We start from the raw sequence: 24,826 nt of genomic DNA, 5'->3' as shown, positions 1-24,826 counted from the left end.
CTTGATGAGGAAACATTTAGCAGGCTACGGGGAAAAGAGCAGGGGGGGTACAATTAATTGGATAGTGCCTTTTGTGCTGCAATATTCCATAATTTTCCATCAATTATCTAATTACAATTAATTTATTTTCCAACCATAAATTCAGACATAAACTGAAAGGTACAAACCATTCAGCTTCACACCATCAGATACACAAAAACTAAGCTCATGAGCTTTGTTATCCATTTGGATTTTCACAGTATTCAGCCAATTCAACAGCATTTTGTGAAGCTCCATATAGCAATAAAGCATCATAAAACTAACTATTCAACTAAATACAAATATTTCTCTTGCACCATTTGAACACACAGCCCCACAGAGCAATGAAATGCAAGTTCTATCTTATCATATGGCTGAGTTACTCAATTCAGCTTCATTGCTTGTGGGAAGGGATGGTTGGGGAGGACATTTATCACTGTGCTTGAGTATCTCCTATGGGAAGGGATGGCTGGGGAGGACATTTATCACTGTGTTTGAGCATCTCCTAGCAACAGACTTAAATGTTTGAAATCTGGCTACCAGCAAAATTTCTCAGTAAACCTTTCTGCCTCGTGGGCAGGTTTAATAAAGGAATCCTACCTGTACCAACTCCGCTTCCACATTCAGTCTAAGGTAGAGTGGGAGTTCCTGAAGGGTCTGAGCCAGGGATTGGCAGTCCACAAACAAGGGTGATATCTGAAATGCACAACAGCACCATAACTAACCAAGCAGGGAGTAAATAAGCATTACAATATTTCCAAAGCTTTATTTGAATAGAAATTAAATTTGGCTCTATGAGAGAAGCGGTACAATATTGTTTTCCAGTTGAAACCAGGTGTCCTTTAATTTTGAACATATTAAGAATAGGCCCAGATTTCTACAGAGTCAGTACGACTCTGGAGCTTTTTAAAGGTGGCAGGCGGGACCCAATTCCGGGATTCCCGACCCTATTCCCTACGCACACCCCCCCACACCCAATTTTCAGTGACACAGAATAAGGGTGCTGCACTCCTCACCTGGCCAGCTCCTTTACCAGGGTAGGCATCTCCTAGCAGCCCCTGCAAATTTTGTGGAGTTGGGCCAGCTTCTCCATGACTCATGGTTTATGGCCCTCAGAGGAGTAATTAACCATAGTCAGGATTTGAGAACGTTTTGAAAGGTAAGTTCAAAAGGTCTTACCCATGCCCCTCCCATGCCCCCACTGCAACTCATGCCCCTTCCATGCACTCTTCAGTATGCATTATGTATATAACCAATGAGCCACATAATAACATCAGCAAGTGTGGAACTGCTGAAAGAAGAAAGCTCATTCACAAATCTTCTGAGAAAAAACTGCTGTTTGTACAACCCCATAAAAGTGTCAATCAGACAGACCATTAAAGTGTCAATAACAGAGGCTTCAAACACTTCACACCTCTCAATCTTGTCCAAATAAATATTAAGACATTGACCAAAGAGATCACAGGAAGAACCGCTTATAACCACTTAAAGATGTCAGTCAAGCAAAGTCAAAAAATTCACTTCAGTTGTCAAAACAGAACCCCATGCTGAGCTCATACTTCTATTGGTCTGAGTTCACAGCCAAGCATGCATAATGAGACTTGGCGGAGAGCCCAGACCAATAAAAGCATTAGCTTTTAACAGCTTCTAAAACAACTGGGATAAAATTCCAGAGAACCAAGATGGGACTTCTGCCTAGGCCGCCTCGGGACTCACCCACCTCCAGGGCAGCCTATGACCTACTTCCAGTATCGGCGGGCCTGGATCTATTTCACTCCCGCCTCCCAGAGCAAAAATTAGGTTTATTAGGGGTCCTTTAAACTCAGGCAGGTTTGGCGAGTTGGGAAATTTCCTGACAAGAACTGTCCGCTTCATGAGGGAAAACCAGCCCATAGGCAAGATAGGTTGGCATTTGTAATCAACTTAAATACCAGAATTTAAAACACTACTATGTCCACCAAATGGATTCTGTGGGTAAATATAACATGAGGTGCAGTAGTCCAGCTCAGGGAGTGCCTGGGATACGTGCATGGTAAGCTCTCAGTCAGGGCAGTAATCAGGATTCTATTGTGAAAACCCAACTGCTGAGATTAATGGGCCTTCCTGGAAAGTCCACATGTGGATATCACCAGAAGGCTCAGTCAGGCTAAAACCAGAATTGTCTCGTTCTGCACACAGCCTAGATACAAAAACTTTGGCTGTTTCTGGAACCATATCCCAACATGTGACATCAGCCTTCACAAGAAACTAAGCAAATTGGACTGGAGGGAAACAGGGTGGTAAACAATGTTACAGGAGTCATCAGATTATAGAACTCAATTCTCTCATGGCCTTTCTTGTCCTAGACTTACCTTAAAGTTTGTCAGTTCAAGGGTGAATTCTGATATTTTGTGATTTTCAGTTAATATAAGTATTTCTATTTTTCTTTTGTATGATTTCTGTAAACCATCATATGATAGCGTAGTGAAAATATAAAACTTCTGTTATGGCACAGTGAATGGTAAATACTGAGCTGCTCAAATCCCAGAGTGAAACGTGAAACAGCTGCCACAATGTTTTGCAATTTGTATTTTATTTTGAGATGTGTACCTTGAATTCAGTAGTAATAAGTCCACCGAAGCTTAGAGGTTTTTTACAAAGCAAAATTAAACATTTATTAATCAAAGAAAAGATTTTAAGCACATACATAGGTCTATAAATTACTACTATAATGACTAATTAATCTGACTCCCAGTTACACCTCCATTAAGGCAACAGTAAAAACAAATAAATTTCAACAGACCCAGGCAAAGTACACAATACCCTGGACAGTGATATTCACAGTGAGCTTCTTAGCTTCAGTTCCTGTAGACAGCAACTTGATGCATTGAGGCTGCAGGCTTTTCACACTTGTGTTAGATCTTAGAATTCCTTCCCCTTTACACATAACCTCATCTCCTTTATATATGTTTCTCCCTTTTTAATGTAAATTCCATTGTTCCAATATGTCTTTGCAACTTTACTTTTCTCATAATATATTATTAGTAACCTTTGGGAAAAATAAACACACTGTTTGGCTTAGCTTCTTACAGCTAGGTGTAACATCTTACCATCTCTTTGAAATTCAAACTAACCCAATTCATCTAAAAATGCAAATGTTTCTTACATTCTAAAACTTCAGCCATGTTTACGCATTTCAAACCTAGCTTCCCTTTAAAATAACTCAAAAGCTCCAGAGCAGCTATCCTCAATTCAATTAAATCCATCACACACACACCCACACAGAGAAACTAATCCAAACCCCACTATTAACCTACCTTTACAATAAATCACAATAATATTATGAAAGTTATTATATTTTCATGATACTTTTAAGACCACAAATACAGCAGGAGAATGGGACTGATGGGTTTGTTCTACAGAGAGCCAGTACGGACTCAATGGGCCAAATGGGCTCTTTCTGTGCGATAATGACGCTACAGTTCAAAAGATTTCATTATATAAACTCAACTAAAGTGTTTACAGGAGATAATAGATTACACAGGAGAGCACCAACTTCTGAATTCCTTAATATATACTCAAGCTTACACAGACTTGAGCATAGGTCTGCAGCATGCTCAGATACATTGCTATAACTCTTTCCACATGTGCACGTTTGTCAAATTACTTTTTAAGTCCCTGGATATAGTCTATCAAGTTGTAAACAATTGCACCCTGCCCATCGTCAAAATGAAAGACAGAACAGCAATGTCACATTTTTCCTGAATAGCTGTCAATCTTAAAAGAAAAGGAGTCGGTTGTGTTTGTCCAGTGATTAACTTTTAATTAAAGAATGTATTTGCTAGATGTTAATGCTTTAGAATAAACATCATTTTTATTTCATTGTTTTTATAGTTTTTTTTATTGGTAAAAGGAGCAGGTTGTATCTCTGATTGCTTGTCATCAAAGCTTGACAGGAAATTGTCTTTCTTAACTTGTTACCCTCCAAATTTGACAACCAAAGAGAAGCCAAGCAGTCAAACAAGAATGCCATGAGAAACCCTTGGGCCTACAATTGGATCGCACCCGAAATGGGGCATCATCCCGATGCATCGTGTGCCTAATGAAACTGGCGGGAGAACCAGGCTAAATTGGTTGCCAGCCTCATTAGGATAGCACAGTGAACAATGAGCACCATCTGCGGCCTCAGAGGCTGTTCACACAGGTGCCAACAAGATCAGCAGATTCAGACAAAGCTGAGGGCCCCAGAGAAGTGCACAGGGGTTCGGCAATCTGGAGGGAGTGGTGTGGCGGGGAGAGGCAGCGACCAGCAGAATAGTTTTAATGTGGAGCTCCAGAATAAAGTCAAAAAAAATTAAACTTACTTTTGGTTGTGATCTCTGGTGGTCCCTCCAAATGCCAGCACACACAGGACATGATGGCCATTTGCAACTAGTTCCCTACAGTGTCTTGGCAAATGAGTGCTGGGATTCTTAATTTGCATATGTAATGGGCACAGGCTGATTGGCTATCGAACAGCTCACTCCAATGTGCTGGGTGGCGAACTTTCAGCATGAAATGAGTACCGCATCTCCCACCACCCACCCCCTGCTGTAAAATGGACATTATTACATTTCTAAGAGCTGTCCTTTTCAGCCTCTCTGCATCTTTCCAAATCCTACACAGTATATTCTGCCTGATATTTAAGAAGCTTCTGATTTTGCAGGTGACGACATCTAAAAGACGTAATTCCGAAATTTGGATTAAACCCAATAAAGCTAGGAAACATCTACACAAACAAGCTAAAACTGTGGTTGGACACCTACAACCACCTTCCCTTACGGTGCAGGGAACATGTTAACTTCTCTCCATCCTACTGGGCAGCATCGACCTCAAGCTGACCTTTAGCCACCCAGGGACAGCCTGAAATAAATTCCACCGAGGAGGTGCTGCTGGCGATTCGGCAGACGATCCACGTCAACTGCTTTCAACATTGTCTCTACAAAGTGTAAAAATCAGTTCATTTCACATCTAAGAAATTAAATATCCCATCCTTCACCCTTTTGAAACCAGAGGGATTGTACTTAGCTGAAGGGAATGCCACTATTCTCCTTTTTGAAATGTAAGGTATGTACCTTTAACATTGTCACATTACTAGTAAATATAGCATTTGCCATGCATAAACATCTAACAATAAAGGACAAACCCACCTCTGATTTAAATTCTGAGCTCCCAATTTACCAAAGGTGAAGAAAAAGGGAGAAGGAAGGGCAACATTTCAGAACTGACCTCTGCTTGCTCAATGTAAAGATAACCGCATTCTATGCCAAAGCTTGATGCATCAATAATAGGCTCCTTGATACTTCCAAATAACCTGCATTAATACTGCTCATCACTGCAGCAGAGGAAAATTACATAATGGGAACAGGTAAATTAAGCACGAGTTCTTCAGTTGCTCAGTATGTGGTTAGCTCAGGCACACAAAGACAGAATGGTCCCTGGTTCAATCTTGCTGGTCTCCCTTAACCAACCGCTGCCAAGGTAGCAGTAGGAATACTGCCATTAGTTTCAGTATTGCTGCGTTAGGGACTGGAACAAAAATCTGATGAATAATTTGAAAATAGTCAAGCCTTTGAAGTGCCATAAAGGCTCCCATACACAAACATTTCTGCACTACAACATGGGCTGATCAAATCTGTCTCATGTTGAGCTACATCCTGTCATCAGGTCCAAATTTTCAGAAAGCAGTGCCATACGGGGGGGCGGGAAAGCAAGCAAAAATAATTTGTCTTTCTTATCTTTCTGTGAGGTAAAGCTCAAAAGATTTATAGTTAGCCCCAGGTTTATACCACAAACCTATTTCGCCAAAATGGAAGATATAGCTCAAAATTTGAGAGTGTGTAAAATGGCAGAGCAAGACTTAAATGCAACCTGCGTGTTTATTTAGGATAAAAACTAAGTAGGGTCATAATTTGAATGCATGTTGGTATTTATCGAATCTTTTTTTGTATACGAGAAAGGGAAAGGAAATGGGATTTTAGAGTATATATTTCTAAAGTGGTGTTGCACATACACAATGTGTCAAACGTGCTCCCCTTGTGCTGTAATTTATAATAGGCTAAAAATCTAAAACATATTAATTCTATTGGACAAGTTTGCAAAAATGTACCTGTTTACTGGAAGGAGCCTCTGCTTCCCATTCCTTTTCTTCAGCAAAACGGAACTGTGCAAATGAATCACCTGGTTTGAGACACAAAATTAATTTATTTGCACTGAAGTCTGACAAGTGTCCAGTTAACTTTCCATTCATAAAAATGTTTCATGCCAATGGTATAATATCCATTAAAGAGAGATTCTTCAACATCATTAAAAACCAGATTACCTGGAAAATTATCACGTTGCTGTCTGTGGGAGCTTATCATGCACGAATTGGCAGCTGCGTTTCTTACACACAATGACTACACTTCAGAAATATTATTGGCCGTAAGCACTTTGGGACAGCCTGAGGTTGTGAAAGGTGCTATACAAATGCAAGTCTTTCTTCTCTTTTAACAGTGCATGCAATCAGAAGTCACGTGCCATGATATTTTTGCTATTCCACATAAGAATAACAGAATTACTGATCTCACGTAACACTACAGAATAGTATAATGCATTCAAAACTACAAAATATATAAATTAATATAAATGATATAAATCGTATTATCCGATAATGTCGTTGTCACAAAGGTTCATATTGAAAGATTATAAACAATTTTATTTGGCCCAGTAAGAACGCCAATACATTCTGATGGAAAGATTCAGAATAGCTTATGCAGAAAGGAAACAAAAAAACTTGCATTTTATCTAGTACTTTTCGCATCTTCAAGGTGTCCTAAAGTGCTTCACAGCTAATGAAGTTCTCTTGACGTTTAATCACTATTGTAGTGCAGGCAAACACACAGTCAATTTGTTCACAGCAAGGACCAACAAACAGCAGTGAGATGAATGAATAGATAATCAATTCGAGTGCTGTTGATTGAGGTGGAATTATTGACCAGGGTACAGGGAAAATTCCCACAGGACCTTTGACATTCACCTGAGAGAGCAGATAGGGTCTCAGTTTAACATCTCATCCAAAGGACATCACACACCTGGCAATGCAGAACTCGCTCAATACTGAGCTGAAATTTCAGCCTAAATTATGTACTCAAGTCTCTGGTTTTGGACTTGAACCGATAACCTGATTCCCCAGTGAGAGTGCCAAGTTAGTACTCAACTGCTATATATATTTCTTCTGTTTAAAAAATTAAACAGACCAGGCTGATTATTCATTTAATTTGCCTGCTTGCTCTTTCGATATATGAACAGCATTAATTCTAAATCATCATGCAGATTGAAACATTTTCAAATTTAGACAGTGGTTAATGTTGAAAAGTTCAGAATAGCCATTAATTAAATGGCAGAGAGTCAGTTTTAATCTGCGTTTGTCATGGGAGTTTATTAGAATTTAAAATGCAATTTTTCAATTGTGACATTTATTCTTCTGCCACCTCTGCAGCCTCAGATGGCAAGATTTGAGAATTGCATTAAATTTTAAGGCATCAACAATGCAAATGGAATCAACATGAGGTTATGAAATAGTGAAAAGCATTAACACCACTTCAGAGCACTCAGAACAGTCATAACTTTCACAGGAGAAAGCTAATGAGCCATGTACACGTTTCAATTGGATGTATATTTGAAAATAATGAACAACAGCCATTCTTCTTCTCTCCAACCTCGCTGCCTGCCCACACCCCACCATTGCAATTTTTTGGGGGGAGCAGGAAGAAGATGGATAAACAGTAACTACATTCCCACACAATACCCACTAATAACCCCAAGTGGCCTTCAAACTCCATTCCAAATGATTTCTGTTCCCCAAGTTCCTGCTCTCCCAAGTACGAGAGAGAGTCTGGAACATTATAACGTAGTAGCAGAATGTTCAACTATACATCCTGTTCTCAATGCAGCTTTCTTATGGCACTGTTTTAATCAGATTCCCGGGGACTGGTGTCTGTGCACCAGCTTTTGGCACTTACATTGCCAAGTACAGCTCCTTTATCTCAGCAGCAATTTTGCAGGGCTGCGATAAGCTTGTTCCCCCAGTATGCTGCCAGGTTTAGAAGTTTAAATGCCAGAAGCTGGCTCAGTATTCAAGAGTCTGAAGGACAACAACATAAAATATATTAATTGCTTTTTAATTGCAAGTGATGTGCAAATTCACCAGCCAGTATTTCACATCTGTGCTCTTTCACAAAGGAGAAGATGCTCTATTATGCCGATAGGTCAGGTCACAAAATGACCTAATGATGTGGCGCTTAAATATCTAAACCAGAGAGGCATCATATTTCATCTCCCATCAATGCTTAGTTCATCCATTTTGTGAGGCAGTACAGTCACATTGGCTGGTGATGCTGTCCATGTCATCTGATTTCGAGCAGCATGAGCTTGGTTATGTTAACACAGTAAACAGTACAGCAATACTCACTATCCAGGCTCAGATATGAAAATCTCTCTTCGGTGAGATTGTAGTGTACTACCAACGTTAAGAAAATCAGCACACCTATTTGTAAGCAAACAATGGAGTACGATTCATTGTAAAGAGGCAATTTAATGAGAATTTTAAAGTGGGACCAGAGTAGCGGCTATGGGGAACAGACTTTAAACAAAAAGCAGGTAATGCTGTATCAATTACCTCCTTTAAAGAATGGAAAGGATTAAAATAAGGAATTTCCAGGAATTTATACTGATGAGCTTTCTTTAAAAAAAGAAAGTCATGCCTGGAATCAATTTAACATTCTATATTTAACTAAAACAATTGATTTATGTTCTAAAATATGCATATGAGAATAGAAAAAGTACTTTAATCTCACAAAACTCATATAGATGCGGGTCACCACTTTATTCATCCAGAGTAAATATTTTCATACTCGCCACATCTACTTGTTTCTTAAATGGTTTTTGTTTTCGTTCCCTTTTCCTAGATCATTCCATGTTGATCAGTGCATGTGAGGTTTCTCCTGATGTGCCCTGATCTTTTCTTTAACCAGTTTTAACATATGTTTCCTTGTTCTAATATCTAGGCACAACTTGAAGCATTGTTTGGTATAATCTTATATAGTTAGTTTTAATGTCTTATAACGTTCCCTCCAAGTCACTCCTTTTAAAGCTAGAGTGTCCCAGTTTCTCAGTCTTTCCTCATCACAATCCTCCAAAATCAGCAATCAGCCAGGGTTATTTGCATGCCTCCCCATCTTGTATGTTTCCCTTATATCTTGCTGCCCAAAACTGAGAAAGTAATTGAAGCTGCACTGTTCACAGATTCAGTGCATATCTTCCAACTTACATTGATCTAACGATATAATCAACCATTAATTATAATTTACTAATTATCCATTAATTATAATTCACTTTGATTATAGCTGCCCGAGTGATATAATGTGATAAGTGCCAAATCTATTATTATGCCAAGATCCCTTTCAATTTTACCTTTAACTACTTCTACACAATCCAACTTGTGGTTTAGCATCTGGTTTTCCTCTGTAAGTTTACACTTAGCTATGTCCAGTTGATCAAAGTCTTTTTGCTGGTCCTGGGAACTCCATTCATATTGACAGTCATTTTCAGGGTCAAGTGGACTGTGTTGTACTGGATGTTTTGAGTTTCTTGATTGTTGTTGGAGTTGCCCTCATTCAGGCAAGTGGAGAGTATTCAAATGCACTCCTGACTTGTGCTTATGCCTTGTAGGTAGTGGAAAGAATCTGAGGAGTCAGGAGTTGAGCGGCCCGCTGCAAAATAGCCAGCTTCTGATCTGCTCTTGTAGCCACAGAATTTGTGTTGCTGGTCTAGTTAAGTTTCTCGCCAATGGTAACCCCAGGATGTTGATAGCAGGGAATTCAGTTGTATGGTAATGCTATTCATTGTATGGTAATGCTATTGAATGACAAGGGGAGATGGTTAGATTCTCTCCTGTTGGAAGTGGTCATTACTTGGCACTTCTGTGGCACAAATATTACTTGTCACTTATCAACCAAAACCTGAATGTTGTCCAGGTCCTTCTGACTTTATGATTGGTGGAAAATCATTGGTGAAGCAGCTAAAGATGGTTGAGTCCAGGACACTAACCTGAGGAACGCCTGCAATGATATACTCTGGCTGAGATAACTGACCTCCAACAATTACAGCCATCTACCCTTGTGCTACATATAGCTCAAGTCAGCAAAGTTTTCCCTTGATTTCCATTGGCTTCAATTCTACTAAGCCTCCTTGGTACTACACTGCTGCCTTGATGGCAAGGCTGATCATTCTTGCCTCACCTCTGAAATTCAGTTATTCAGTTCATGTTTGGACCAAGGTTATAATGAAGTCTAGAGCTGAGTGGACCTGGCAGAACCTAAACTGGGCATGATTTAGCAGATTATTGGTGAGTAAGAGCCACTTGATTGTACTGTCAAGATGACACTTTCCATCATTTTGCTGATGATTGAGAGTGGACTTATGGGGCTGAAATTGGTTGGATTGGATTTGCCATGCTCTTTGTGGACAAGACATACCTGGACAATTTTCTGTTTAGCTGGAACCAGTGTTGTAGCTGTACTGGAAAAGCTTGGCTAGAGGTTAGTTCTGGGGCACAAGTCTTCAGGACTACAGGCAGATGCTGTCAGGACCTATAGTCTTTGCCGTATCGAGGGCGCTTAGCCGTTTCTTCATATCACATGGTGTGAATCAAAATGGCTGAAGACTAAAACCAAGTGGTGTTGAAGACCTCAGGAGGAAGCCGAGAGGGCTACCCAATAATTTAGCTAGACAAAATGGCAAACGTGACCAGTGAATCCTGGTTGACTATCGGGTCAGAGATGATCTGGTGATTTAGAGAAGCTTCGCTGCCCAGTGCGAGCAAACTTGGAAGGAAAAGTCAAAGGAATCTCAGAAGGTTGACTATATTAGGTTTCATATTAAAAAGGTATCATAAAAGCATGCAGTCCAGATGCAGATTCTGAAATGTATACAAACTACATCAATTATTATTCTCCCCCACTAATTTCGACTAGTCACAGGATTAGTGGCACAGGTTACAGCAAAGAGCAGCATTATTTTGCTCAATCATAACTATAAAAAATTCTCTTAAGTGTTTTGGCACTAAATGTCAAGCTGCTCAAATCCCAGAGCGAAATTTGAAACAGCTGCCGCAACTGATTTGCAATTTGTATTTTATTTTGAGATGTGTACCTTGAATTCAGTAGTAATAAGTCTACCGAAACTTAGAGGTTTTTTACGAAACGAAATTGAACATTTATTAATCAAAGAAAAGATTTTAAGCACATACATAGGTCTACAAATTACTACTATAATAATTCCTAAATCCCTGAATTAATCTGACTCCCAGTTACACCTCCGTTAAGACAACAGTAAAACAAAATAGATTTCAACAGACCCAGGCAAAGTACACAATACCCTGGACAGTGATATTCACAGTGAATTTTCTTAGCTTTGGTTCCTGTAGACAGCAGCTTGATGCATAGAGGGTAAAGGCTTTTCACACTTGTGTTAGATCTTAGAATTCCTTCTGCTTACACATAACCTCATCTCCTTTATACATGTTTCTCTCTTTTAATGCAAATTCATTGTTCCCATATGTTTTTGCAACTTTACTTTTCTCATAATATAAATCTTTCATAGTACTAGTTTTATCAGTAATCTTTGGGAAAAATAAACAAACTGTTTGGCTTAGCTTCTTAGGGCTAGGTGTAACATCTTGTCATCTCTTTGAAATTCAAACTAACCTAAGTAATCTAAAAAATGCAAATATTGCTCACACCTCACATTCTCAAACTTCAGCCATGTTTACATATTTAGCATTTCAAACCTAGCTGCTTGTTGATAACTCATAGCCTCCAGACCGGCTGTCTGCAATTCAATTAAATTCCCACACAAACACAATCCAAACCCCACTATTAACCTTCCTTTACAATAAATCACAATAATATTATGAAAATTATTATATTTTCATGATGTAAGTAAATCCAAAGAATTCACATATTCCAAAAATTGATTTGGAATGAGCAATATTTCTTAACATTAAACTTTAAATGGATCAAGACCAGATTTACAGCAATGCTGAAAGAGGTTGTCATTGTACCAATTATTTATGCACCACTCCATACAGAGATATGCCAAGGACATTAGCAGAAGAATGATCATGTTCAATACACACACAATGTCTGTCACTGACAGCTGGCCGTCTGCTGTGCTGTGCAGCCCATCCACAGAGTGGAACAAATAAGCTGCACTACAGGTCTTCTTCCTCTTGTATGCTCCAGTTTTAGTAACTGTGTTACCATTGTACATAAAATGAAAGCTTTAATTTTTTTTCTAAATTAATCATCCCAGCAGTTAAATGCATTTGAGGGACTCCAAGGACAAATGGTGGTGTGCAAAATTTCCTCCAGTCTGAACTCTCTTTTGATATCTGTACAATATTCTAGCATTTTCTACACTCTAACAACACAGCAATAACTTATCACAGCAAACAGAAGCGTCCCTTGACCCATTTCATACAGAAAGGCCAATATTTTAATATTAATAATATTCAGATATTTCTGCACTTTTTTGTACAATTTCAACGGCCTATTCCCCAGGTATCAATGGATTTAAAATATCTAGTTAAAAAAAATATAATCCATGATGATTTAACTAACAAGAGAACACAGTGGATAAGACATGAGAAATTATTCCATTCATGGAATCAAGGTTCAACCAGCCTCAGATTTTAAGTGAAACAAAACTGCCTTCATCAGGCATTTCATGTCACACTTCCCGTTGTGCTCGTTCAATTTCCGAGTTTAAAAAGTTGCCCCAACTCGTCCAACGCATGGCACACAAACATTTAAGACTATCTCAGATTTTACTGAGCATGCTCCACTCTTCTGTCATCCTTCAGCTTGAATATGTTTTAACCCGTGGGTCAACGGAGCATCTAGGACCTTGGTGATTGATGGGATCAACAGTGTGCCTCCTTAATCAATGAGATTTAAGGCGGGATTTTACGGTCCCGCCGAAGTCAATGGAGTTTAGAATGGCTCGCCACATTTTATGACCCGTCCCCGACACAACTGGGCCGTAAAATTCAGGCCTTACGCATTGAGAAAGAAACAGAGGAATGAGAGAAGAGGAAACAGGGTGAATTTAAAGTTAAATTAGATGTGGCCGGAGAAATAATGAGTGGGAAAGAAAGACTGAATTAAGAGAGAGCGTGAAAGAGGTAGAAAGGAAAAGAAATAATATAATTCCAAAACCTTACATTTAAAACTTGTACAATCTCTAAAAGAAATTTACTACCTGTAGGAATGAGACTCCAAAGTTTAAACTTTTCCCTTTCTGTGCGGGTGAGGTTAATTTCAAATGTAGAAACGTAAATCTCCACACAAAAAAGTATCTATGTTATTAAGCAGCAGCTCGCCCTTTCTGCAGTGATTTAATTAGCAATTAATTAACAACATCATGGAACTTGAGGACAGTGAAGGTTGATTATCATTAAGCTGCTGTTTTCACAAGGCTAAAGCTAAAGTGGAGAAAGTGCCCAGCAACTTGTGGCGCTTCACAGTTTGTGGGCTACCTCTTCCTCGCCACAAGTTGCTGGGCAATTTATCCATACAATGCTGTGGGGGGACAACTTAGGTCAGTACTTTAGACAGAAGAAAAATCAGCTTTTTAATTGAGGTTAGGAATGCTGGAATCCTATTCTTAATAGCGAAATGAGGAATTTCATATTTGCTTTACATCAAGCACCCAGAGAAACGTAAATGACTTAGTCGGACATACAAAACGAAAAATATCCTTAGCCAAAGAATCCAAAAGAAATAATAACTGAATGTTTGTTGAAGGCCTATCTCTGCAGGCGCAGATTGAATCCTATGCATTGAATGAAAAGGGGTGCACAGTCACTGCCACATTGTATCCTGGAGTTTTTCCATCACGGACACAGTGCATGAGAATCATTACCCGATTAGCAGCACACAGACCAGAAATTATATTTCTAAGAACCACCAATATTCTTCCATGTCTAAAGATTACATTGTACATTTCAACACAAAATCGCAGAAACTAGTGCACTGCAGATTTAGAGGTCTCCATAACTAAGAAAGGGTATACTTACCTTGGAGTTGGTACAGCGAAGGTTCACTGGAATGGTTCCTGGGATGAAAGGGTTATCCCACGAAGAGAGGCTGAGTAAATTGGGCCTATACTCTGCAGCTTAGAAGAATTAGAAGTGATCTCATTGAGCCATACAAAGTTGCTATTTTATTTCGTGGCTCCCTAAACTCTGCCTGTCGGCTCTCATTCTCTTTCTACCTATGTCGTTGGTACCAATACGGACCATGTTCACTGGCTGTTCACCCTCCTGCCTCAGAATGCTCTATAGCTGCTCAGTGACATCCTTGAGCCTGGCACCAGGGAGACAACATGCCATCCTGGATTCATGCCTGTGGCCACAGGAACCACCTGTCTGTTTCCCTCACTCAAGAACACAAGAGATAGGGACAGGAAAGTAGACCATAAAAAAACAAAAATACCTGGAAAAACTCAGCAGGTCTGACAGCATCTGCGGAGAGGAACACAGTTAACGTTTCGAGTCCGAATGACCCTTCAACAGAACTAAGGAAAAATAGAAGAGAGGTGAAATATAAGCTGGTTTAAGGGGGGGGGGGGGGGGGGGGGGGACAAGTAGAGCTGGATAGAGGGCCAGTGATAGGTGGAGATAATCAAAAGATGTCATAGACAAAAGGACACAGAGGTGTTGAAGGTGGTGATATTTTCTAAGGAATGTGCTAATTAAGGGTAGAAAGCAGGACAAGCAAGGTACAGATAGCCCTATTGGGGGTGGGGTAGGGTGAAGGAATCGGCCCTATTTCACCTCTCTTCTATTTTTACTTAGTTCTGTTGAAGGGTCATTCGGACTCGAAACGTTAACTGTGTTCCTCTCCGCAGATGCTGCCAGACCTGCTGAGTTTTTCCAGGTGTTTTTGTTTTTGATTTCCAGCATCCGCAGTTTTTTGCTTTTATATTAAAGTAGACCATACAGCCCATCGAGCCTGCTCTGCCATTCCACACAGTCATGACTGATCTTGGGTGTTAGCTCCACTTTCCAACCCGCTCCTTATTTCCTTTAATTTCCTGAGACACCAAAAATCTGTCTATCCCAGCCTTAAATATAGCCAACAATGGGGCATTCACAACCCTCTAGGGTAGAGAATTCCAAAGGTTCACAACATTTTGAACGAGGAAATTTCTTCTCATCTGAGTCCCAAATGATCATCCATTCTCATAAGGTCAAATGTGCTTTGCCTGGTGTCTATTTAAAGTTTGTGGGTTACTGTTGCCTTGGTGGAGATTTACCTGGGAGTGATTAATTTGGGGATCTGTTTAAAAGTTATTATGGTAGTAACTTATAGACATGTGAATGTGTTTAATTTGTTAAATTAATAAATGTTTAATTTAGTTTTAAATTAAGAACCGCTTGAGGCTCGGTGATTTTATTCCTGAATTCAGAGCTGCATCTCAAACATAGCAGTTGAAAATGTAGGTTACGACAGCTGTTCAAGTTTCCCTCTGGGATTTAAACAATTCAGCCTTTACCAACTGCTGTGTCATAACATGCTTATGCTCACTCCGTTCTGCTTCTCTATCCTTGAACTCCTTTCGCATCGTGCTCCTCACCTAGTGACTCTCCAAACAATCAATCACTTACCTGCTATCCTATGACGTCACTCCCTGATATTATTTTTAACTCGCATGAAGAAAAATGTCATCCTAAAGAAATTCTATTAAAATAACTAAACCTGGAATTTCACCTGTGACAAAATGTCAGTCAACTGATAGTTCTAACAACCATAAATAGGTTTTCCCATTTTATAAATCTGGCAGAAACGGCAGCTCACCAAGAAAACCGTGGCTTTTACAGGCATGGTTCACAGTTAGAGCCTTTGTCAATGACGTGCACTCAATCATGTGAAAAATCTGTTTTTAACCAGCTGTTGGTTTTAATGACAGTGCAGTAAAAATGGCATCCTGTGGCAAAGGATAAAAGAACTAAAGCAGTGATCCACTCAACTCAGTTTTTATTTATAGTGGGGTGAGCTACACTAGTGAATTTTAGGCCTGCAGCAGCCACCTGTTAGGGATAAACATTTATCAATGCTATGTCGTAATGGTTTGCTGAGTCTCCCTGCTGTGGATTTACTGTATGAAAACAGTTGAGATAGTAGATATTCCCCTCCTCATAGAAGCAGATCACTGAGTTCCAGAGCCACACTTTCTGTGCACGTTTCATGATCGCTACCTGCTGCCCATTAGATCCTTCCAAACTGTACGTCAGGATTGATTACTGCAGATATGGTCTCCTTCATTCAACCTCAACATCTAAATTGGAATTGCCATCAACCATTGTGAAGGAAAGGAAGGGAGAGAGTAAGTTAGGAACACTATGCCTTTGTGTCACAACTCTTCAAATGTCTTAAAGTGCCCATTTCAGGCATACCGGGGAATTAAAAATTAGGATAATTTCAGACACACCAACTAAATCTGCTCTGGATTAAGGTTTGAAAGAAAATCAAGCATAAGGTGGACAGAAGCTTTATAAATGGAAGTTGAGCTTCCCACAAACTTGAGTAACATCATAACTGGTGCCCAATCTCCTCCTTCCACTAAGAGATGTAGAGCATATTAGTGACAAAAGTGGAAGTGTGACTCTGAAGATGTTGGCACTTTTCCCTTCTATGGAACTAAAGGCTAAAAGACAAACAATCATTTTAATAGAATCAGAGAAATGAAAGGAGTAAAAAGGGAGAGAAAAAAAAAATCAATGAACAGATACTGCAAACACAAAGGTGGAGCCATACAAGAACTGTTTTCAGTACGTTAACAGTCAGAGTAGTGGAGAGAAACAACAGATACAAGCAGGACTTGAAGAGGAAAAGAGCACAAGATAGTTAGCATTATGAACAATTACCGCAGCCTAGAAAATATGTGGAGAAAATGGTTGCACTGCAAATGAGGTGAAGTTATCAATAGGCTAAAAGGACTCAAATCAAAAAAAATCCCCAGGATTAGATGGCATTCAATACTGGAAGAGGGAGTTTGTAAACAGGCTAACATGATGGTAATTTTTAAAAAGGTCAGCAAAAAAATTGCAGACAACTATGGACCAATCAGTCTTACTTCAGTAGGAAGAAATTAATAAGTAACGCAGCCTCCTTGAATGGTGTTGAAATAAAGGTACTTAAGGTTATAGGAGTCTCAACATTCCCCATGACTGACCGTTGCAGAGCAGTGGTCAACAAGAGTAAAGAGAATGCTGTATTGTACTGCCAGAATAAGTCAAAGGGGTTATGCTCAAACTATACGGTGCCCTCATCAGGCCACACCTTGATTACTCTTGTCCATTTGGGGTCAACAAAGCAAATTGGAGGCATTCCAAGCAGTTCAGCAAATAGCCAGAAGACTGAGTGCTCATGTCAGAGAGCTGAGGCATGAGGAAAAACTGGAGAAACATGGATTCTTAGCCCCTAATGGAGGTGTCAGAAGTTAACGTATAGAAGGTAGAAAAATACATGGAAAAGATAGATCTGGCTTAAATCATTAAAGTAGGACAAGGGAACACAGCTTCAAACTAGTAAAACTTAAGACTGATGCCAAGAAATTATTTCTTACACAAAGGATGATCAAAGCATGGAATGGGCTTCCAGTTGAGTATCGAAGGTTAAAGCCCTGAATTACTTACAAAATAGCTGGAAGTGGCCATGGGGGTGATCGTAGGGACTTTCCGGAAGGATACATGGAAATGGGCCGAATGGCCACCCTCATCTGTTTATCTTGTGCTTCACAAACTCAAAGAGTGACAAAGTCACTGTGCAAAAAGCGTCTGTATGATCCAAACCAAAATCAGTGGCAGGTAACAGACAAAATGGATATTTTTCCAAAAGGCTAACATTTTTGCATAGATTTTCATACAAATCTTCTGTTTAGCTTCCTGTAAGCAATTTGATCATATGGACACTCTTTCTTCTGATGTTAATTACGCAATTAGGGGTTAACCATGGCTCAGTTGATAGCATTCACACTCTTGAATCAGATCTCATGGGCTGTGTCCCATTCAAGATGTTAGGTTTAGTAGGTTTTTATGGTTTGTCTATATTAATAATTCCGTACGGAGATCTTATGGCGAAGTGGGTAGCATCCCAATCTCTGGGCCAGAAGCTCCGGGTTCAAGTCCCACTTCAGGACTTGATGGTCACTTGATGGAAGGTGCGTTCATAACTTGGCCAAGCAGGTTAATCATCAGCCAATAAATCCTTCCAATACATCTGATGTCAGCCGGTAAGAGCGGGAGAGTTTCGTGGTCAGTCATACTGCAAACCACTGCAGCACTTTGCCAAGCATAATCATGGACCAATCCAATGGAAGTCCATGGTCATCAATGCCCCCTTTGAGCATGGTGCCTGGGGATGAAGAAGGAAGAGGACGAGGAATCATTCTGTAATATTCTGCTTAAGAAAACATAATGTCAAGATTGGCCTGCAAAGCATGATGGCTAGCTTTGCTGAAAAATGTCAATTCGCCCAAACACTCCTTTCAAGTGAAGCAGCATTTCACTTGCATTTCCCCTAACTTAGTCTACTGCATTCGTTGCTCCCAATGCGGTCTCCTCTACATTGGAGAGACCAAACGTAAACTGGGCGACCGCTTTGCAGAACACCTGTGGTCTGTCTGCAAGAAAGACCCAAACCTCCCTGTTGCTTGCCATTTTAACACTCCACCATGCTCTCTTGCCCACATGTCTGTCCTTGGCTTGCTGCATTATTCCAGTGAAGCCCAACGCAAACTGGAGGAACAGCACTTCATCTTCCGACTAGGCACTTTACAGCCTTCCGGACTGAATATTGAATTCAACAACTTTAGATCTTGAACTCCCTCCTCCATCCCCACACTCTTTCCGTTTCTTCCCCCTCCCTTTTGTTTTTTCCAATAATTTATATAGATTTTTCTTTTCCCACCTATTTCCATTATTTTTAAATCTATACCTGTATTGCCCTGTCAGTCTTTCCACCCCACCCCCACTAGAGCTGTACTTTGAGTGTCCTGCCATCCATTCTTAATTAGCACATTTTCTTAGATAATATCACCACCTTCAACACCTCTTTGTTCCTTTGTCTTTGACATCTTTTGATTATCTGCTCTTATCACTGCTTGCTTGTCCCTACAACCACCCACCCCCTTGCAACTTCTCCCCCCCCAACCTTAAACCAGCTTATATTTCACCCCTCTCCTAATTTTGCCCAGTTCTGTTGAAGGGTCATGAGGACTCGAAACGTCAACTCTTTTCTTCTCCGCCGATGCTGCCAGACCTGTTGAGTTTTTCCAGGTAATTCTGTTCTTGTTTTCAATTTGTCCATGTTGGAAACACATGTGTATGTGAGAGAAACCATTCACACTGAGAAGAAGAAAGCTATGGAAGGGGCCCAAACAATGACTCATGCAGTTCGAGCAAAGGTTACAGACTATAACATATTCTATGCTTATGAAAGTAGAACTATTTATATATTATGTGTGCTAACATATTGAAGTCTGTTTGAGTTAATGCTTGCTTTATTATGGCCTGAATTTTTCCCTCGCAGGTGTGGGCGATCGGCAGGCCCGGGAGTGGACGGGAAACGGGCCTCCAACTGCGATTGGCTCCCGACCATGATTTCATGCTGACTGGCCAATTAAGGTCCGCCCAGTGTGAAACGCATCTTCCGAATGGTCGGGAAGGGCTGGGCGGGGGCCTGGGAGGGGCCGGGCCCAATGGGCGCATTAAAACCGGCAAAGGCAGCTCCCTGAAGGCTGCCAGGGGAGAATCTTTATTTGGTCCGGAGACTGGAACAATGGCCTCACTGGCGGCAGCAAACATCAGGCGGGAGGGCAGGTCGGGTGTGCAAGATGTACCTCAGATGGGGTTGGACAGGCTGCAATGGTGCTGCAGGTAGAGAGTGGACTAATCAATGCTCCTCTGCCCTTTCAGGAGAAGAGGAGTCATAACAACATCAAGGACAAGTGGAGGCCCCCCCCAAACCTCCTAATCATGACAATGTTTGAAATGGGTGCTTTAGAGCTGAAGAGCCTCCACCCACCTTGGTCAGCCAGTCGTGGAGAGACAAGGATCTCTGACGAAGGTGAGAGTGCAGTACACAGAGGTGAGTGTGTCAGATTGTGCAAACATTCTAGTGCAGTCTCTTTCATTGATGGGAACCTCAAAACTGGAGTCCCCATTGATCATTGAAAGACGATGGCACCATGATGCAGATCTCCATGGTCTCACCAGGGTGCCTGGCATGCACAGTGACAAGAGTGATGACTTAAATTAATGACATGTCGATGTTCTCAACAAGAACCCCATGTCATGGTTCTCCCCGAGATTCGCCAGCAGGCACTCGAATACAGGACCCTGAAGAGCCGCCCTCGATGCCGGGGGGACCACCGGGCTTCACATGCACCTGCATCACACCCACTCTCTGAACCAGGCACCAGCACAGATACCAGCACCTCAGTGGGCATTAGATCATCATCTACAATGTCGGTGCACAGCGGTGAGGGCACCACACTTGCTTGATGAGCAGGCAGAGGCCGAGTGTGCCCAGGGCGTCGGAAGTCAGAGGACTGCTGAAGACCAGGACGATGCTGAGTTGAAGGCAGATGATAAGACTCTGGAGTCGTCCACTGTGCGACAGATGCTGGATGTCCAGTGGGATGTGCGGGAGGATCTGGCAGAGATCCATCAGGGTGTGCGTGCCATGGTATCGGTTGTGGAGGAGTCCCTGCGGAGCATGAGCACTGCATTCACCCTCATTGCTGAGTGCACAGCCTACTCCCTGGAGGGAGTAGTGACTCGCATGGAGGGGCAGCTCCAGGGGCAGAATCAGGGGTTCCTTGGGTCGCGCTCGGACCTGCAAGTCCTCACACAGGCAATGACCTCAAATGATCAGTGCCAGTGTGAGGGATGGATGAGGCACCCAAAATCCCAGCTAGGCTCCCGTCCATCAATGGTGAACAGGGAGGTCCAGAGCGACCTCACATTGGCGCATGAGCTGCTTGCTGTCTCTGCGGGCTCCTCTCAAGGCGCTCTGGATGATGGCAGCAACTCCTCTGCCCCTCTGCCAGTGTGTGGCATCTGATGAGGCTGTGATTACTGGCACTGGCACTGGCCGGTCCCTCCCAGGCGGGGCCAGCACAAGCTCCACTGGTCACAGTAAGCAGCCCATCTCCAATGCCGGTGCCAGCAAGGGATGCGGGGGGGGGGAAACAAGATGCAGCACTCTTGGATGTAAGTTTAAGGCGTCATGAGCACAAGAGGAACTGTTCGCAGGTGATCTTCTGTTCTGCCATGTTTTGTTAATATGTTTACTGGTGTGGCCATTAACACCAGATATAGTTATGTTCATTTGTTGTGAGTGTCAAATTGATATAAATTTTGCTTTTGTCTCAATGGTCTGAGTATGGTGCAGGGCAGGCCAGTATCTAATCCTGTACGCGAGCGGCTCTAAACTTTGTTGCACAGGCACTGAGTGGGCTTTGGGTTCAGATGAAAGGGTAATTTCAGACATCTGGGATGGAGGCGGCAGCCCTGGCATGAGGGGGAAGCAGATCTTTGGCAGCCTTGCTGAAGAATTGTTCGATCAAGGTGTCCCTGCCTCCCAAAAGGATACAGAGGTCTGCCCCCATGTCCTCAGTGTTCTCCTCACCGGGCTCCTCTTCTGACTCACTACTGCGTTCATCCTCTGTGGCCTGTGGAGCTGCCTCAAGATCCTCTTCCTCCAGTGGGTCCCCCCCCTTGCCAGTGCCAGATTATGGAGAGTGCAGCATGCAACCACGATCAGTGACACCCGCTCTGGGGGGTATTGCAGTGCTCCCTCTGAACAGTCCCGGCATCAGAAACACTTCTTCAGCAGACCTATGGTCCTCTCTAACACCGCCCTTGTGGAGGCATGACTCCTATTGTGCCATTGCTCTGCCTCTGTTCTTGGGTGGCAGAGAGGCATCATAAGCCACCTTTTCAATGAATAGCCCTTGTCGCCCAGCAGTCATCCATCCAGTTGAGCTGGAACACTGAATATCCTCGGCACCTGGGAGTGTCTCAAGACATAAGTGTCATGGGAGTTGCCAGGGTGCCTTGCACAAACTTGCAGAATCTGTGTCTTGTGGTCACAAACTATCTGGGCATTCATCAAGTGGAAGCCCCTCCTGTTGATGAAGGCTCCCGGCTGACCCTTGATGGCCACACGTGTGCAGTCGATTGAACCCTGGATGCGGGGAAACCCAGCAATCGCGGCAAACCCTCTGGCTTGCTCAGCCTGGCTGGCCTCGTCTGTTCAGAAATAAATGAATGTCATTTCCCGCCTGAACAGAGCATCAGTCAGTAGCTTGACACAACTGTAGACAACTGATTGGGACGCTCCACAAAGATCACCCACTGACCCCGGGAAAGACCCAGGGGCATAGAAGTTGAGGGTCACTGTGACCTTCAGAGCCATTGGCATGGGGTGTCCACCCACATAGTTACAGGTGATCTCAGGCCCAATCATAGGACAAATGGAGAACACTGTCTCCCTGGAGAGGTGGAGCCTGCTTCAGCATTGCACCTCGGACATATCGAGATAGCTGCATCATTGCCTGTAAAACCTGGCAGCATGATAGTGGTGTCTTTTGCGACCTCTTGCGCCTTGGACTACCGGATGGCCCTGCACCCTTGTGCCTGCGCCTCTCCTCCCACAGCTGCATTAAGGCACCTGGCCTCCTCTCCCTTCAGCCCCTCTCTTCCTCCTCAGAGGAGGTGCTACCAGCGGAGAGCACAACCCCCATTAACAGGGTTACAGAAGGCTGTCTGATACCTGGAGGGGTCCACATGGTCAAAATTCTCCGGGAGCCTTGGAGACACCAATGAGTCCTGAAATGCAGCCCGGAAATGCTAAGAATGAAGCGCAGAACAGAGATGAAGCTGTCAAGTTCAAATAAGCAACCAGTAGCAAACTGACCAAGGTGGGTGGAGGCTCTTCAGCTCTAAAGCACCCATTTCAAACATTGTCATGATTAGGAGGTTTGGGGGGGGCCTCCGCTTGTCCTTGATGTTGTTATGACTCCTCTTCTCCTGAAAGGGCAGAGGAGCATTGATTAGTCCACTCTCTACCTGCAGCACCATTGCAGCCTGTCCAACCCCATCTGAGGTACATCTTGCAAACCCGACCTGCCCTCCCGCCTGACGTTTGCTGCCGCCAGTGAGGCCATTGTTCCAGTCTCCGGACCAAATAAAGATTCTCCCCTGGCAGCCTTCAGGGAGCTGCCTTTGCCGGTTTTAATGCGCCCATTGGGCCCGGCCCCTCCCAGGCCCCCGCCCAGCCCTTCCCGACCATTCGGAAGATGCGTTTCACGCTGGGCGGACCTTAATTGGCCAGTCAGCATGAAATCATGGTCGGGAGCCAATCGCAGTTGGAGGCCCGTTTCCCGTCCACTCCCGGGCCTGCCGATCGCCCACGCCCGCGAGGGAAAAATTCAGGCCATAATAAAGCAAGCATTAACTCAAACTCCTCACTACTCACAATGGCAATGCTGCTGACCCTTTTCATCCCGCCCTTGGGCGGGGTTTTGTAAAAAGTGGGCTGCCCGCCTGCCTAATTTGCCTGTGTGACGAGCACGAAATCGCACAGGCAACGTAAAATTGCGAACAATTGCCCTTTTAATGGCCTTAAGTGGCCTTTTAATTGATGGCAGGCGTGCCTCCAGCACCCGTGCACGCCTGACGACCTGAAGATGGCTCATGTGCGGGATGGCGCCGGGACGCTCGCCCGACATCATCTCACGCTATTTCACGTCCGTTCGGGTTAGGCGCGCACCCGCCCGCGAGATGCAAAATTCTGCCGTATGAATTTTTTGAAGGCTACACTCTGTTAAAAACCTTTGCATAATAACAGTGCAAGAGGTAAGATGCAGACCTTAACACCTTATCCTTTACTTTCTAGAAGCAAGTGCTAAGATAAATGTGAAACTGCGGATTTGTAGGAATTGAGTTAGTAACAAAAATGTTAATTTTAGAACCTTTGATAAAACAGGAGGAACCTCTAAGTGCCTACGTGTTGGGACATAGGGAGCCCATGGACTATCAAGGGCATCAACTTGATCCAATCTTATTGGCCAAGACAAATTATGACCTAATATGACATGGTAAGGGTCTCTTGGCGATAAAAGAAAAGGGACTGCAGGACATTATTGGCACACATTTGGAAGAAGACAGACAGACTACAGTCAACAGAACACAGCAAGGGAACAGACTGCGTTCTAGAAAGCTCAGAATCAGGAACCGGAGCCGGGTCTCGCTGTATTAACTATCACCGTTGTCAAGTGTTAACTTTGTGTGTCTTTGTGATACTTCATAAACTCTCTGATTTAATTAAAGAATGTGAGTCCGTACCTTGTACTTCAGAATTGGTCAATGACCCCAAGTAAGATGGGTTGGGGTATCCTCTGTCACACATAGATTATCATATCCGGGGGTCTCTCCCTCCATGATATCTTACAAAGAGACTTTAGCACAAAATCCAGGCTGACCTTCCAATGTAGAAATGAGGGAGTGCTTTCGGTTAAGACATTAAACCAAAGCACTGTCTTCCCTCATAAGTGGACACAAAAGATGGCAGCATCACTTAAACAAAAAGTTAAATGATCATTATCACATTGCTATTTCTGGGACCTTGGTGTGTGCAAACTAGTTCCCACATTTCCTAAATTACAACAGTGACTA

The 24,826-nt window shown here is 42.5% G+C and overlaps 1 protein-coding gene across 1 annotated transcript in view; it reads right to left on the bottom strand.

Moving 5' to 3' along the window:
* The window catches only part of aven (apoptosis, caspase activation inhibitor), an 86,384-nt gene that overhangs the window by 2,469 nt on the left and 59,089 nt on the right, over positions 1 to 24,826 (bottom strand). The window contains exons 3-4 of the mRNA XM_078563244.1: positions 6,146 to 6,216; positions 619 to 714 (exon numbers count right to left, since the gene is read on the bottom strand). Of these exons, the coding sequence (XP_078419370.1) occupies positions 619 to 714; positions 6,146 to 6,216 (167 nt within the window). The remainder of the gene's footprint in view (positions 1 to 618; positions 715 to 6,145; positions 6,217 to 24,826) is intronic.

The sequence above is a fragment of the Cetorhinus maximus genome, chromosome 18, assembly GCF_964194155.1.
Source record: "Cetorhinus maximus chromosome 18, sCetMax3.hap1.1, whole genome shotgun sequence".
NCBI lineage: Eukaryota > Metazoa > Chordata > Chondrichthyes > Lamniformes > Cetorhinidae > Cetorhinus > Cetorhinus maximus.
Note: the sequence above shows the minus strand (reverse complement) of the source record. Positions and strands in the feature narration are given on the sequence as shown.